Below are 13,450 nucleotides of genomic sequence, written 5' to 3' on the forward strand. Positions count from 1 at the left end.
CGACTATAAACTTTGCATCACCCCATTGATTCCTTAGAAGGAGGGAAAAAAAAAAAGGTTGATTAACAGTGTTTACTAAACCCTGGAGTCACTTCAAGCCCGCAGCGGGTTGCCTGCCCGGACATTAGTGTCTGGAATACAGGGGTAATTTAAAGATTGCTTTCCAGACGGCTCCGAGATGCAGCGACAAAGCTTTAAATCTGCCTCCAGAGATAAAAAAAGGAGAGTCACTGCTTTCCATCGGCTTTTCCTCAGCACACAGAAGATCAGTCCCAGCAGCCCCATCACCCCGGAGTCACGTTGAACCGGGCAGCGGAACCGGGAGGCGACCGGAGGCCGTGGCAGCAAACCCAGCTACAGGATGCTGGTGGGGAGCAGAGCTTGAACCTTCTCCATCTCCAGGGGAGGGGGAAAAAGTCCCGCAGGCGCCGAGGCGAGGAGCACCGAGGGTTTAACGGCGGGAGGGCAGGCCCCGGCCCCGGCTGTGGGGAGGCACCGGGCCCCGCTCCGGCCGCCTCACGAAGTGGGGGGAAGGCAGCACCTCCCGCCCGCTGGGGGGCGCCCGAGCGCCGCGGCAGCTTTCCGGCAGGAAGTGCGCAAAGCCGGAAGCGGAAGTGTTTATGATGCGCGATGGCAACGGTGGTGTCGGCGCTCGGCGGTTTGGGGGCTCCCGATCCCGATGGCGGGGTGAGGCGGCGGCGAGGGGGAAGAAGGGACGGGAGTGGGGGGTGTGTGTTTCCCCACTCCTCCCCAGTGCCGGTGGCTGAGCGTGGGTTGTTTCAGGGCTCCTCGGGCTCGGAGGACGAGGCGAGGCCTGGCACGGCGGCGGCGGCGGCAGCGCAGAAGCGGGAGGAGCGGCTGCGCAAGTTCCGCGAGCTCCACATGAAGCGGGTACGCGGCGGCGGCCGGAGCGGGGCCGGGGCCGGTTCCTGCCGGCGGGGCCCCTGAGATACGGGGAAGCAAAGCGGAAGGAGCGGCGGGGGTTGCCCGGCCCAGCTCGGGCGCAGGCCGGCCGCGGCCCGGTGGTCCCGGGGAGGTTGTGCCGCCGGTTCGCTGCTCCCACCGCATCAGCGATTCCCCGTCCTGTCTGACCCCGATCCCGCACATACGGGAGATGGTTTCTTTAGCCCTTCACCAAATGCAGCGGTTTATGTGGCAGGATCAGGAACCAGCGGCCCAGCCCCCTCCCGGGACCGTCACCGGTGGTTTGGGGGTTTGTTTTTCTGGTGCTACCGCGTGTAACGATCTGTTGTGCTCCTAGAATGAGGCTCGCAAGCTGAATCACCAAGAAGTGGTGGAAGAAGATAAAAGACTTAAATTGCCACCAAACTGGGAAGCCAAAAAAGCTCGGCTGGAGTGGGAGCTGAAAGTGGAGGAAAAGAAGAAGGTAAATGCACAATTACAGCTGCAGTGAGGCTGAGCCCCCTCTGTGGCAGCTAAACAGCCTTGGGAGCTTATATAGACATTACCCCAAAAAAATCCATCTCCTAATTAGATTCCTGATTAGATAATTCAGATGATCATCCTGCACTAGAGGTTGAGTGGACTGATCTAGGTAGTTATAACCAGGATTGATGCTTGGGCACTTATTGTTAAAACTGAAGCGTTCTTCGCGCTGTGTTAGGAATGTGCGGCGAGAGGAGAAGACTACGAGCGAGTCAAACTGCTGGAGATCAGTGCTGAGGATGCTGAGAGATGGGAAAGGAAAAAGAAGAAGAAAAATCCAGATCTAGGATTTTCAGGTAACAGCAGTACTATGTAGTTGTCTGTGTCGGTTATGAACACCTCTGTTAATATTTCAGCTGCAAACTAAACTGTGAAATAAAACCCTTCACCTTGACACAGATTCATTTTCCCCCAGATTACGCAGCTGCTCAGCTGCGGCAGTACCAGCGGTTAACGCGGCAGATCAAACCTGACCTGGAGCAGTACGAGAAGCTGAAAGAGCAGTAGTAAGTTTGGTTTCAGTCATCTGACACCCTCTGTGGTATTTCTACTTTATTAGCAAACACTGAAGACTTGAACTAATCCTTTCAGCCCCATAGTCTCATATACACTGCAATATTAACATGTCTTCTGACAAGATCTTAATTCTGCAATTGCTGCGGCAGTAGGGGCAGTGGGGTCATTGAGGTTTGTTTCTTCAAACTTGGCATTATCAAGTTTGAAGAAGTATTCGGTCAATTAAATTTTATTTAAATGCAGGAGTAATCACTTGTTTCTCAGAGTAGGTTTTGGGGTTTTTTTTTAAGCAGCCTGGTCCATTCTTAAGCCACACCAACAGATGAAAGTTTGCCTAGTTTGCATTCAGATTTAGTTTCAGTGCTGGGCTCCTGTATCTTTCGTAGGCATATGCCTCAAAATAATTAAGAGAGCTTGGGTTTAGCATCAGCATGTTCTCACCTTGGACTCCCACAATTCAATGTGAGCTAAGTGCCTTGAAGTGCTAAATTAAGAATCAAACCAAAGCAGTGAAACCTCAAAGCAATCGATACAGTTGTGTGAACCGCTGCCTGTGTTACTCTTGTTTAGCGGTGAAGCGCTTTATCCCACATCTGACAGTCTCCTCCATGGAACACACGTGCCGTCTAAGGAAGGGGTTGATAGAATGGTTGCAGATCTTGAAAAACAGTGAGTAAATACCAAAATAAAACCAAGCAGTGTGTGACACAGAGCAGCTTTGTGTCATCGGGTCTTTAAATGCTGCGGCTTGTCTTACAGGATCGAAAAGCGTGACAAATACAGCCGGCGACGTCCTTACAATGATGATGCAGACATCGACTACATCAATGAGCGAAATGCCAAGTTCAACAAGAAGGCTGAGAGGTTCTATGGGAAGTACACAGCTGAGATAAAACAGAACCTGGAAAGAGGAACAGCTGTCTGAACCCTCAGCTCCAGCACAGCACCTACGACAGCCCTACTGTCCGTTAAGAGTTTGGTACGGATTTTGCAGGCAATTTTAAGAAAAATGCTTTGTAGGCCTCATTAATTTGTAATCTCAACAGTGTATTTAATGTACTAGAAATAATTTGCCTCACAGCTTCAGCTGTATATAGCTTTTACTTGCAGAAGTAACCAACTTGTGCAATTTCACATTCTAAATAAACACAAACTCAAACCACTCAGTTTAGGATAAAGCTTGTTTCATTCTTCTGCCAGCTTTCAGCTATTAAGTCCCTGAAAAAGCACTTGTTGAGCAAGAAGGTACAAGAACAGGCAGCACCTGCACAGCACAGCTGCCTCCACCCCCCAAGAGGTGATCAGATCATCTCCAGCATCAAGTTGCCACAAAATACATAATCATGAGCATGTTTGCCAGCCTGGTCTCAATTTTAGTAAAGTTTCTTAAAAAAAGCTTCCAGACTGCAGGAGTCAAGTTCAGTTTATTTTACTAGCAGTTTATTTTTTACAAAAAGAGGAGCTGAACTGATGGCTGTAATCCACACAGCAGCCTGTTGACTTGCTTGTAATACCCCCAGGTATTTTTCTTCATTGAGTAGAGGGAAGTTACTCCAGAGGCCCTGAACTAACCACAGCCTGAGCAGGAACCATTCCACTGCAGAGTTCCACCTTCAGAACGATGCAAAAATTATCACCAAGTGCAACAGCAGGGTAAGAGAAAGCTAAACCTGGAGATAACCACTTACAGGACACGTCAACTTACTACTCAACACATTGAGAAGCCAGTGCAAAACTCAACTTTATTTACTTGAAATAAACATTTACACCATATAAATCAAGTGTTTAAAATAACAGCTATTGAACTATCATTTAGAAAAAGTTACCCACCTGTAAGTTCTAGTCCATTAAAGCAATACAAAATATTTACAAATATACACAAGATTCCCATCTGCAGCTTCTGGATCACTGTGCTCTACATCTGAAAGAGAAACCTAAGATTCCAAAATTAAGATCTCAGAATAAATACTCAGTATTAACAAGTCTTCAACCTCATCAGAAAGTTTCAGATCTCACTACTGAACCAAGCGTAATGCTGCAGTCAGAGCAAGAAAAATACGCTAGCGTGCCCGGAACGGTGCACTTTTAGGCGAGAAGTTTAAAAATGTTTTCTTCTCCTCCTTCTTGACAGGAACCCATTGCCCGTAGGGACTTCCCTTTCTGTCGTCTTCTCTTCCCAGAGAAATTACCGGTTCCTTAACAACATGGCTTGCTGGCTTCTGTAGTACTGGTTTTGCCATTGTATTCTGGAAAAATAAAGTTTTCTTTAAAAATGCTAGAACAAGAAGGAATGTACTAAGACCTGCCAGCTTCAGGGGCTTTGTAAGATAAAACAAATGGTTTCTTTCCAGCTCACACGAGACCTGATGCCTACTGAGCACCAGTGCATATACTTAATTGACACAGGATTCAGGGAAGTTGCTTTTTCCTTAGTTCTGCATTATTAAAATATAACCAAACATGCAACTTCAAATAAGTTCTGGTGTAAACCAGTTCTGTACTACAGACTCCAAAGTGTATGGCAGATGTTCAACGTTATTAGGTGCTGAAAGGTAAACATCCATTTTGAACACACTGCTGTAGTGTTTACAGTGCTCTAGTGCTGAAGTACTGATCTAACCCCTCCAGCAAAGTCATTACCAAACCATTAAATTAATTACCATGAGGATCTTTAATTTGGCAACCAGCACTGGGAATAGCCTAATGCAGGGGGTGATTAATTACTGGAATTCCACCTTGGGAAATGACACTTACATTAGGACTGAAAGAAATGCTTCTCTGTAGGGTCACTCGCTCCAGTCCACTCTTGGTTATGTCTTCTACTGGTCTGCTGGGTTGCTAGAGAAGAGCACACACAGCTTTAGCAGGAGGATGCATTACTCCGTGCTAGTTAACACAGTTACTACAACGTATGAACTTTCCGGTAGAGTTGTTTCAGATATTTACATCAAAAGTAGCTGTAAGCTACTAAATATGCAAACAGATCAATGCTGAGCTCAATTTGAAAAGCATTCAGTATTTTTACCAATGTCATTGTGCCAATTCACACGTGACCTGACGTCCATGCCCCGGTTACAGCTTTAAAGGATTCAAAGCATGGACTGTGATACAATGAGGTGTAGTGGTAGAGCAAGTTGCATTAAGTTCTGCATGTCCATCCTGCAGAGCTTTGGATAATGACAATAAACTTATCTGCAAGTGATGCAGGCCTCTTCTTCTGTACTTTCTCAACATCTGGAATATATTGCATATATTATGAAAGGGATGCCTGTACCATTTGTCTAATACCCTTAGTAAATTTACTTCCATTTGAAATAGCAGTATCTGATTGATCTAACAGTTACCACAGTTTTGTATTTACAATGAATCAGGTTACACACCATAACAGAGCCAAACTAAAATTCAAATTCAATTTAAGCGGCTCAAGTTTCTCCCTCCCTTAAATGCGCAGCAGCTATAGCCCACAAGTCCCTTAATTACCAACAGATTTTCTTCATCATGTCTGGAACCATAGTCATGATTTCTATAAGACAGAAATAAAGTATGTAAAATGCATTGTGTGCTTGGGTATGTAATTTCTGGGAAACAGTTTGTTGCACATGAAAAGCTTTTAACAGTTAAAAAGGGTAGAAAGATTTAACCTTAAAAAACCCACACTATTCACTAGGTTTGGTAAGGAAACTCCTTGTTTTAGGTCAGAAACACATAAACTAGTCTAAGTAATGGGCAAAAACAACAATTCAAAAGAACAAACTACATTCACCTCTCCTTCCCAACCTATCACGACTGGAAAGCCTGCACATACTCAGTGGATTGAACACCTCTTAGGAGTCCGTAGTACTTTCAGCTTAACACAAAGTCTACAGTGGTTTCTAGAGTAGTTTTTAGCCTTCTGGTAAATTTGAAGTTTTTGTTCAAGGGTTTGAATTCATAATCACAAAGTCCACAGTTGAAAACTGTAACACATCCATGCAGACGACAAGTTTTAACAAGTGTTTACCTTTTCATTGAGAATACTCCAGTTCATACTTACCTCAGCTGACTCTCCAGCGTCTTCATGCTCTTGTTTTTCATTTTTAATCTCTTTGGAAGGAGTAACAATCTTCAAGCTTGCTGGCAAGACTATGTTATCTGTTCCCAGAGCTTTTGCAGCATTAGCTTTTGCAATTTCCAGGAGTTCCCTCTTGTCTACAAGAGGAAGAAAAAAATGTTATTCTTTTACGTTTAAATCAACATTACCTACTCATCCAAGCCTAAAAACTGCAGGCTCACTATCCCTGCACCTATATAAGCATCGACTGTGATGAATTTTTATCAGAAGAGACATAGTTTTAGCAGTTGAGAAATTTAGCTTCAGTTGAAATGCAAAGAATATGCTCTGAACTACTTTCTTTTAATACATTTTTCATAACCACACAGAGTTTTTCCTCCACATTGCTATTATCAGTTATGCTCTATAGAGCAATTAAACAGGTGAGAATTTGACTGGTTAAAATAAATACAAATTGTATGCTTTGAGGTTCTTGCACAATGGAAGTCTCAGAAAAAAAGTACCTTTTTCACTCAAATGGAGAGGTGACCTACTCCGAGATCTTGTTCGTGACCTGCTTCTCCAGCTCCTGTAAGCCTCAGGATACACTGTTCGCCCAAATCCATAATATCTTCGGCCTCTTGAACGCGATCTGCTTCTTGAATAGGACCTTCTATAGTATGATCTTCCACGAGACCACGACCTACTGCGTGACCTGTATCTCGGAGGAGAGCGGTGGTACCTCCTGTAGTGCCTGGCATGGTATCTTCCCCGGTACCTCATGTACCCACGTGATCTGGACCGGCTTCTGGAATACGAGCGAGAGTACCTTCTGTACCTTCGGGAACCATTTCTTCTAGCCCATGACCTTGACCTGGATCGGCTCCAACTCCTGGAGGAAGCTGAAGAGGAACTATTTGAACTGGACCGTGAACTGCAAGAGGATCTGCTAGATGACCTTGTTGATGACCTATCGCAACTCCTCTTGGATCTCAAAGACAACTCTCTTTTCTTTGGTGAGCTGAGGGTTAAGTCATCCATGAAGTCTGTCATATCCTCAGTTTTCCTAACCACCATTTTCTCCATGCAGGTACTGTCAGAAGCTGGTTCTGTTTTTATTGTCGTTCTGTAATACCCAGTCTCTGTTCCTGTTATGGGTGGGGAGGGGGAAAGCTAGTCATTTACATACCACAAGTCATTTATACAGCAACAACAAACATTATGACACACAGGCAAAAAGTTCCAAGAATAATTAAACACACCAACAATTCTCATCCAGTTTATCAGCATGTTTTGCACATGACAATTTAAAGTTTAATCATTTCCTCTCCTGTAGTCAGTCTTCTATATGAAATAAAAAACCCCTTCATTTTCAACCATGAGTAGTTCTGGGTAAAATTCTGAAGAAAGGTTTATTTGTGTGGGCTTTAAGCTTAACATCTTTTGTTTGGTAGATAAGCAGACACCTTTTGTGAAAAGGATACAAGTTAATACCTCCCCCCAACAGAATTTTCAAGGTATTTTATCTTCAATCTATTCTAAAGGCAACCTATTGCATCTACAATGCAAAATAACTATTTACCTTCCAGATCAGTACAAATTCAATACTTCTGTACTTTTATGGAGGTTGTTTTCCTCCAACAGGGGGAAAAAACCATAGCTTCAAGGCACAAAGCAGCCACTTCAAAATCTCCACCATATCAGAATACAAAACTATCTGCACAAAGCTCCACACATCCCAGCAGAGTATGTAGCAAGCTGCTATTAAAAACATTCTACATAACTAGCAAAAGATACAGCTAATGAGTCACTGGGTATGACTTGTACAGGCTGTAACATTTGTTAAGGTGATATATTAATAATTAAAACGACCATCCCATTTTAGTGGCAGCTATTTTATACCTACAAAGGTTACTGTATTCTAGGGTGTAACTATCACCGGTACTCAAACCCTGAGTTACATCACCACTTCACAGCTTAAGGAAGCTTGCTTTAAAACAAAACTTCTACTCAGTACTCATCGCAAACCAAGGTTACCCAATCTATCTTGAACCTTACTGAAATCGATCAAGTGTTTTACACGAGTTTGTAAACACTTCCCTTGCTACTACAAAGCTGAAGTTTCTGAACTTCAGCTCCAAACACGAGCCAAGGCCAGCAGTGCTGGACAGGGCACGGCTGAAGAGACACAAGGGATTAATTCTGATCTCGAACACCGCCCCACCTCCCGTCATAAGCCACCTCCAGATCACCGCGCGTACCGAGCGCACTCCCCCTCCGGCCTTCACCGGACAAGCCGCGCACGGGCCCCGACCGCACCCACACGGACGGGATTTCGCCTCAAAAGCCGTTCACTTACCGCTGGGAGCCGCCGGACACCCCCGGTGCTGGTTCCCGTGAGACACCAGAGCGCTTCTGTAACGAAGAAAAACGTGAATAGCGTGTGTGTCCCCAACCCCGCAACGGCGTCCCCCCAGTGCCCCCAAGAGCCTCCCTGCCCTCCCCGCCTCCGCGGAGCTGCCACCGCGGTGCCCCACCAACTCACCGGCTCCACGCAGCCGGGCTTCCCCCGCACGGATCCTGCTCCAGTGGCGACGCCTGAGGAGACAGCCCCACTTCATGAGTCACTCCCATAGCGACCAGCCCAACTCCCTCCAGCCAGGAAACAAGCGGCGATCAGCTCCGGGAGGACGCAGCCCTCACAGCAGCCACCGCCCGCTCCCGCCGCCCAACAGCGACTGAGGTGAGCCGAGAACCTTCCAGAACTGCCCCCGCCCTTACGTAACGGCGAGCCAATGCGCATGCGCGCAGTCGAGGCGGACCCACCCCCGACCCCCACGCGTGCGCACTGACCACCATCGCCTCCCCGCCCCTAGTGCTACGGCCCATGCGCAGAAGGGTCTGTTTGCGGGCCCCCCCCTCCCCCGCCTGCACCCAGTGCGCCTGCGCGCGGCCGCCCTGTCTCATGATTCCGCTGGAGTGCATCAGCTGAGCCCCGCGCATGCGCAGTGCGCGCGGCCCGGCGGCTGGCTGGTGGCGTTTGGGGCTGTCTGCGGCCAACGGTCGTTCCCCGCCCTCAGGTAAACGGAGACGCGGCGTGAGGCGCCGCTTCGGGGCGGGAGCGTTCCCCGGGCAGGGCGGGACGGTGCCTTGTTTTCCTCCCGGATGTCCCCGGCCTCAGGCGCGGGAGGGTGGCGGGGCCCCCTCCGAGGGCTGGGTGCGCTGCCCGGCAGTGTGTTCGCCTCAGCTCTGAGGCCGGCGCCTCTCCAGCGGTGTCCCGGGTGGGTGTCGGTGGCCAGGCTCTGTCCGCTGCTCTGCTCGCTCGTCCTTCGGGAAGAGGCCGTGGCTGTGGGATTTTCAGGTAGCCTGTAGCAGTTTTAACCTCCCTCCCACCGTGCGCATTGCTGCATGCCAGCCCTTGATGTGCGACGGCTTTCCTGTTTGAAAGAAAACGTCCCTTTTTCTTCTCTAGTTCTTCACGGTGCTGAAAAATGTCAGGTTTTCTTGAGAGCTTGAGGTGCTCGGAGTGCGTGGACTGGGGAGAGAAACGAAACACGATCGCTTCTGTTGCTGCGGGAGTGCTGGTATGTTCAGCTTCTCTTACGCTGCTTTTGGGCTTTGTGGATATAGTCAGCTGTCGATGGGCTAAAAATTATTAGGTGTTTGGAAGGAAGAACAGTGAGGGATACATTGTCCTTGTGTGTAGCTGCAGACTTAAGGACAAAATCTGCTCTGGGTGCTACCAAGTGTTACTTAAATTTCACAGTTTCTACCTATGTAATAGCTATTAGGAGTAAGCAAATCTCTGGCTTTGCATTTAACCTTGTTCCTAAGTTGACAGCAAAACTAGTTATGCTATTAGTTGACTCCAGGTTGGAGACTGTAAAAATTATTTTATACATTAATGTTATTTTTTCTAGAGCAATCTTACATACGGTTAAAAGGCTTGTGTATGTATTTTAAGCTATTGAGCTCTTTCTTCTTTTTTTTTTTAATAGTTTTTTACAGGTTGGTGGATAATCATAGATGCGGCTGTAAAATACCCTAAAGTGGAAGACTTCAACCATTCATACCATGCTTGTGGGGTTATAGCCACGATTGCATTCCTAATGTAAGTGTAATTTCAGATCAGAGCTACACACTCCTAGACCTTACTTTATGCAATTCATAAAAGAACACATAGTTTTTAAATAGAGAGGTAACTAAGAATAACAGATCAAGTTACTGAGTATCTCTAATATCTTTCTTATATTTGTTGATATTTATAGTAAGGAACCATTTTTTTTAAAAATTGTGTTATACAGATCCAAGTCTTGTTAGTCTCTGGAAAAATGCTTTTTTAAGTTTTATTCTTGTCCTCCTTTAAAAAAATACCAAAAAATGCAAGAAAGACATCATCCTTTTCATACAGATTTCTGAGAAGTTTCTCTGTTGCTTTGTAAACACTTACTTCTTGCTTTACCTTTGCTTACCCAGTTTGGTCCTGTTTTGCTTGTACAGGATCAATGCGGTGTCTAATGGACAAGTGCGGGGTGACAGTTACAGTGAAGGCTGTCTAGGACAAACAGGTACGGTGGCATTGGAAGAGTCATGAGGACTGTACTGGTGTGCGCGTTGTGTATCTGTGCATAGCCCTGTGTGTCACAGAAGGTGAAACAAATGCGGACACAGGCGCAAAAGATCCCTACGTCTTTTTCAAGGTGCTCGGATCTGGCTGTTCATCGGTTTTATGATGGCTTTTGGATCTCTGATTGCTTCCATGTGGATCCTTTTTGGAGGCTACGTTGTTAAAGGTAAGATACAGCATGGAATGTGACCTGATCCTTTTTTGAAAGTTTAAAGTATTTTAAATACTGAATTTTAGAACTTAGTTTCTAGGCAGTTCCCTACCCCATTCCATACTATCTACTATTATTGGGATGGATTTTATCTACGTCTCGGTCACAAACTTCCAACTAGCCTCATTAGAAACACAGGTCATGGTCAACTGGGAACTGTACTGATATAATTAAACTGCTGCAGTTATATGGGAATAATTCCCTGGGTGAACGCTTATTCCCAGAATAAAAATTACTAATTTTGTGCCAATTGCTCCTAAAGCCTATATACTAAATTAGAAAAGGGAAAGAAAAAATTCACATTGCCTATTTAAATTCATACCTTAACATGTACCACGGTAACTTTTTGTGAAGACAAGTCTTGAGAGCCATGAAAACTGTGGTGTGTTGTTTTTCAAATGGAAGTAAGGTCACTTAAGTACCTGTAAAGACACTACTGCTTGTACCTGGAGCTGAAGTGAATTTCACGCCAGTCAGGGCACATTGGTGGGTTTGTTTAATTTACATTCCTGTCAGCTTTGGCCTTACTCAAGTCCCAGGGGATTTTCAGGGAAACCGAGGTGCATTAGTTGCTACTAATGTCCGCTCCCGTTTTGTATATTGTCATTATATATAGGTTTATATACTTACACATGCATGCATTCCAAACAGCATGTGTAATCCCATGCGATAATTACAGCGTTTTGGGTTAGAGAACAGGAGAGGCTTCTTTTATTTGGAAAGCGAAATGATTTGGGGGCGCACAAAACCCATTGAATTAACTTTCCAGTGAGGTGAGGCTTTTGCTTGTCTCGTGTGTCACGCAACTGAGCAGCAGAGATTGCTTCACAGTGCATGGACTCCACATGTTCATATTTAAATGAAACTGGTTATCTTGGCTATCATAGCGCAACTTAGTGTTTCTGAAACATCAGAGGTGGGATATTCTGGAAAATGACTTCCAAAAAATTTATGGAGACTTTTTTCTTTTGTTAGAAAAACCAGTAGTATACCCAGGAATAGCTGTGTTTTTCCAGAATGCGTTCATCTTTTTTGGGTAAGACTATTTTCCTATGTTAATTTCTTATTTAATTTGTTTATAATGATTAAAACTGAAACACGCTGTCATCTGTTTTTTCTTAAGCCCTGTCTTGTAACAAGACATGGGTGAATAAACTGCTGGGGAGGGCAGGAGACGTCTGGGATCTGTCTGCATAGGTTTCAATTTTGTAAATTGAATTTACAAATAACGCAACTTGCTCCCTGAAATCATGTAGTTAAAATACTAGGTATTTGATTTGCTCCGTTATGTACTCATGTCCCTTTATTCTGTTTTAAACAGAGGACTGGTCTTCAAATTTGGTCGCACGGAAGATTTGTGGCAATGAACATGCCTGTGGAAGTGCGTCAGCCAGGCTGGTTTTTTAACTGCACGCTCCCCGGATTTTGTAAAACCATTTTGTAAGCGGTGATCTTCAATAGTGTCTAACGATAAAACAAGGAAAACTTAAATCATAGCACTAAAACTTCTGGTTCTATTCTGTTTAATTTTTTTACTCTTGTTATGTTGATGTAAATGTTGTCATGTTTTTGACAAATGTAAAATGGCTACAAGTAACAATGGAAGTGACTTTTATGATACGGTGTTTCGCTATAAGTAAACAGTATAGTGGAAAATGGGTGTATTTAACCAGCTGTTTCTACGATGTTATTTACAATCCAAGACTTACTAAAAATGCTTTAAAGCAACTTTTTAACATATATTTATTAAATATTTCCTATATCTGGACAATATAGCCATTTCTTCAATTTCAAAACTTACTGGTGTGTGTCTTTTCTTGCGCAATATAGAACTGTGCTGCTTTGGGACTTCCCCCCCCCCCCATTTATTTTATCTTAGGGCGATAATAAGTAACAACTTACTGTTGCTGTGGATGACACTGTAGAGGCACAAGTACAAATTGCGTAGTGGCTCTAGATGGAAGTAGCTCATCCCCAAAGCTTGCTGTCAACTATTTTCTAACCACTGTAAAACAAAGGAAGGGTACTGTTCTTCAGAGCAGAGTTCTCCTTGGCAAAGAGTTCTCACAGCAGGGACAGTCACTACCAGGGAGAATTTTGATCCAGTGGCACGCTCACTTGAGGTGAGAGAGCTCTTTCTGTACCTGCCCCTTCCTATATGTTCACCCAGGATCAAGAAATCAACAATAAAAGACACATAGGGAAAAGGGAGGGAATAAAATACTACTCCTTAAAAGCATGCCTGCTAGAAAACAGCAGAAGCCATTTGTATTGCAGCAGTTATGTTTGGTTGGTTGCTGGAAAGTTAAACAAGTGAAGTGCACGAGTTGAGCCGGGATTACACAGGTAAGTAGTGTGTTAACTGTGAGACAGTGTGACTCTGTAGGCGTGCATCCAGGCTGAGTGTCACCATCAGCTGGCGGGAGCTGTGGGCAGCCGAAATGCTCAGCAGATCACTGGCTATTTTGTGACAAAATAAGAAAAACTGGCCCTTCCTCCACAAGTAACTTTTCATTACTGGAAACGTGTCTGGCGCTTCTGTAACTGTCGTGATCTACTTTGGTTAATGCCTAACGAATGAATCAAGGTCAGCAGGCATTACTGCAGCCAGCATCAAAGA

The 13,450-nt window shown here is 45.0% G+C and overlaps 3 protein-coding genes and 1 long non-coding RNA gene across 7 annotated transcripts; 2 read left to right on the forward strand and 2 right to left on the reverse strand.

Annotated features, from left to right (window-relative positions):
- The first annotated feature begins 577 nt into the window (after positions 1-577).
- Positions 578-3,128, forward strand: SYF2 (SYF2 pre-mRNA splicing factor). The gene is made up of 7 exons (XM_075774034.1): positions 578-687; positions 784-891; positions 1,262-1,387; positions 1,625-1,742; positions 1,862-1,952; positions 2,533-2,631; positions 2,722-3,128. The coding sequence occupies exons 1-7, from the start codon at positions 631-633 to the stop codon at positions 2,885-2,887; spliced, it is 765 nt and encodes a 254-aa protein (XP_075630149.1). The 5' UTR covers positions 578-630; the 3' UTR covers positions 2,888-3,128.
- Positions 3,129-3,687: 559 nt separating this feature from the next.
- RSRP1 (arginine and serine rich protein 1) lies at positions 3,688-8,767 on the reverse strand. Of its 3 annotated transcripts, XM_075774032.1 has the most exons (6): positions 8,538-8,767; positions 8,352-8,407; positions 6,517-7,140; positions 5,996-6,150; positions 4,717-4,800; positions 3,688-4,208 (listed from the first exon to the last, which is right to left on the reverse strand). In XM_075774032.1, the coding sequence occupies exons 1-6, from the start codon at positions 8,624-8,626 to the stop codon at positions 4,023-4,025; spliced, it is 1,194 nt and encodes a 397-aa protein (XP_075630147.1). In that variant the 5' UTR covers positions 8,627-8,767; the 3' UTR covers positions 3,688-4,022. The 3 variants fall into 3 exon arrangements, 2 of the variants coding, with proteins under 2 accessions (XP_075630147.1, XP_075630148.1); XM_075774033.1 differs by lacking the exons at positions 8,352-8,407; positions 8,538-8,767 and adding an exon at positions 7,459-7,507; XR_012838677.1 differs by lacking the exon at positions 3,688-4,208 and having other exon boundaries at positions 5,443-6,150.
- A 162-nt stretch (positions 8,768-8,929) lies between these two features.
- Positions 8,930-12,626, forward strand: TMEM50A (transmembrane protein 50A). 2 transcript variants are annotated; one of them, XM_075774035.1, is made up of 7 exons: positions 8,930-9,072; positions 9,465-9,576; positions 9,991-10,103; positions 10,493-10,560; positions 10,693-10,785; positions 11,806-11,866; positions 12,152-12,626. In XM_075774035.1, exons 2-7 carry the CDS (start codon positions 9,484-9,486, stop codon positions 12,195-12,197), a joined length of 474 nt encoding a protein of 157 aa, XP_075630150.1. In that variant the 5' UTR covers positions 8,930-9,072; positions 9,465-9,483; the 3' UTR covers positions 12,198-12,626. The 2 variants fall into 2 exon arrangements, with proteins under 2 accessions (XP_075630150.1, XP_075630151.1); XM_075774036.1 differs by lacking the exon at positions 8,930-9,072 and adding an exon at positions 9,125-9,353.
- On the reverse strand, positions 10,576-13,113 carry LOC142604836 (uncharacterized). Its single transcript, XR_012838678.1, has 3 exons — positions 12,733-13,113; positions 11,153-11,252; positions 10,576-10,626 (listed from the first exon to the last, which is right to left on the reverse strand). It is a non-coding gene; the product is annotated as an uncharacterized LOC142604836 (long non-coding RNA).
- Positions 13,114-13,450: the final 337 nt, after the last annotated feature.

This window comes from Balearica regulorum, chromosome 22 (genome assembly GCF_011004875.1).
Source record: "Balearica regulorum gibbericeps isolate bBalReg1 chromosome 22, bBalReg1.pri, whole genome shotgun sequence".
NCBI lineage: Eukaryota > Metazoa > Chordata > Aves > Gruiformes > Gruidae > Balearica > Balearica regulorum.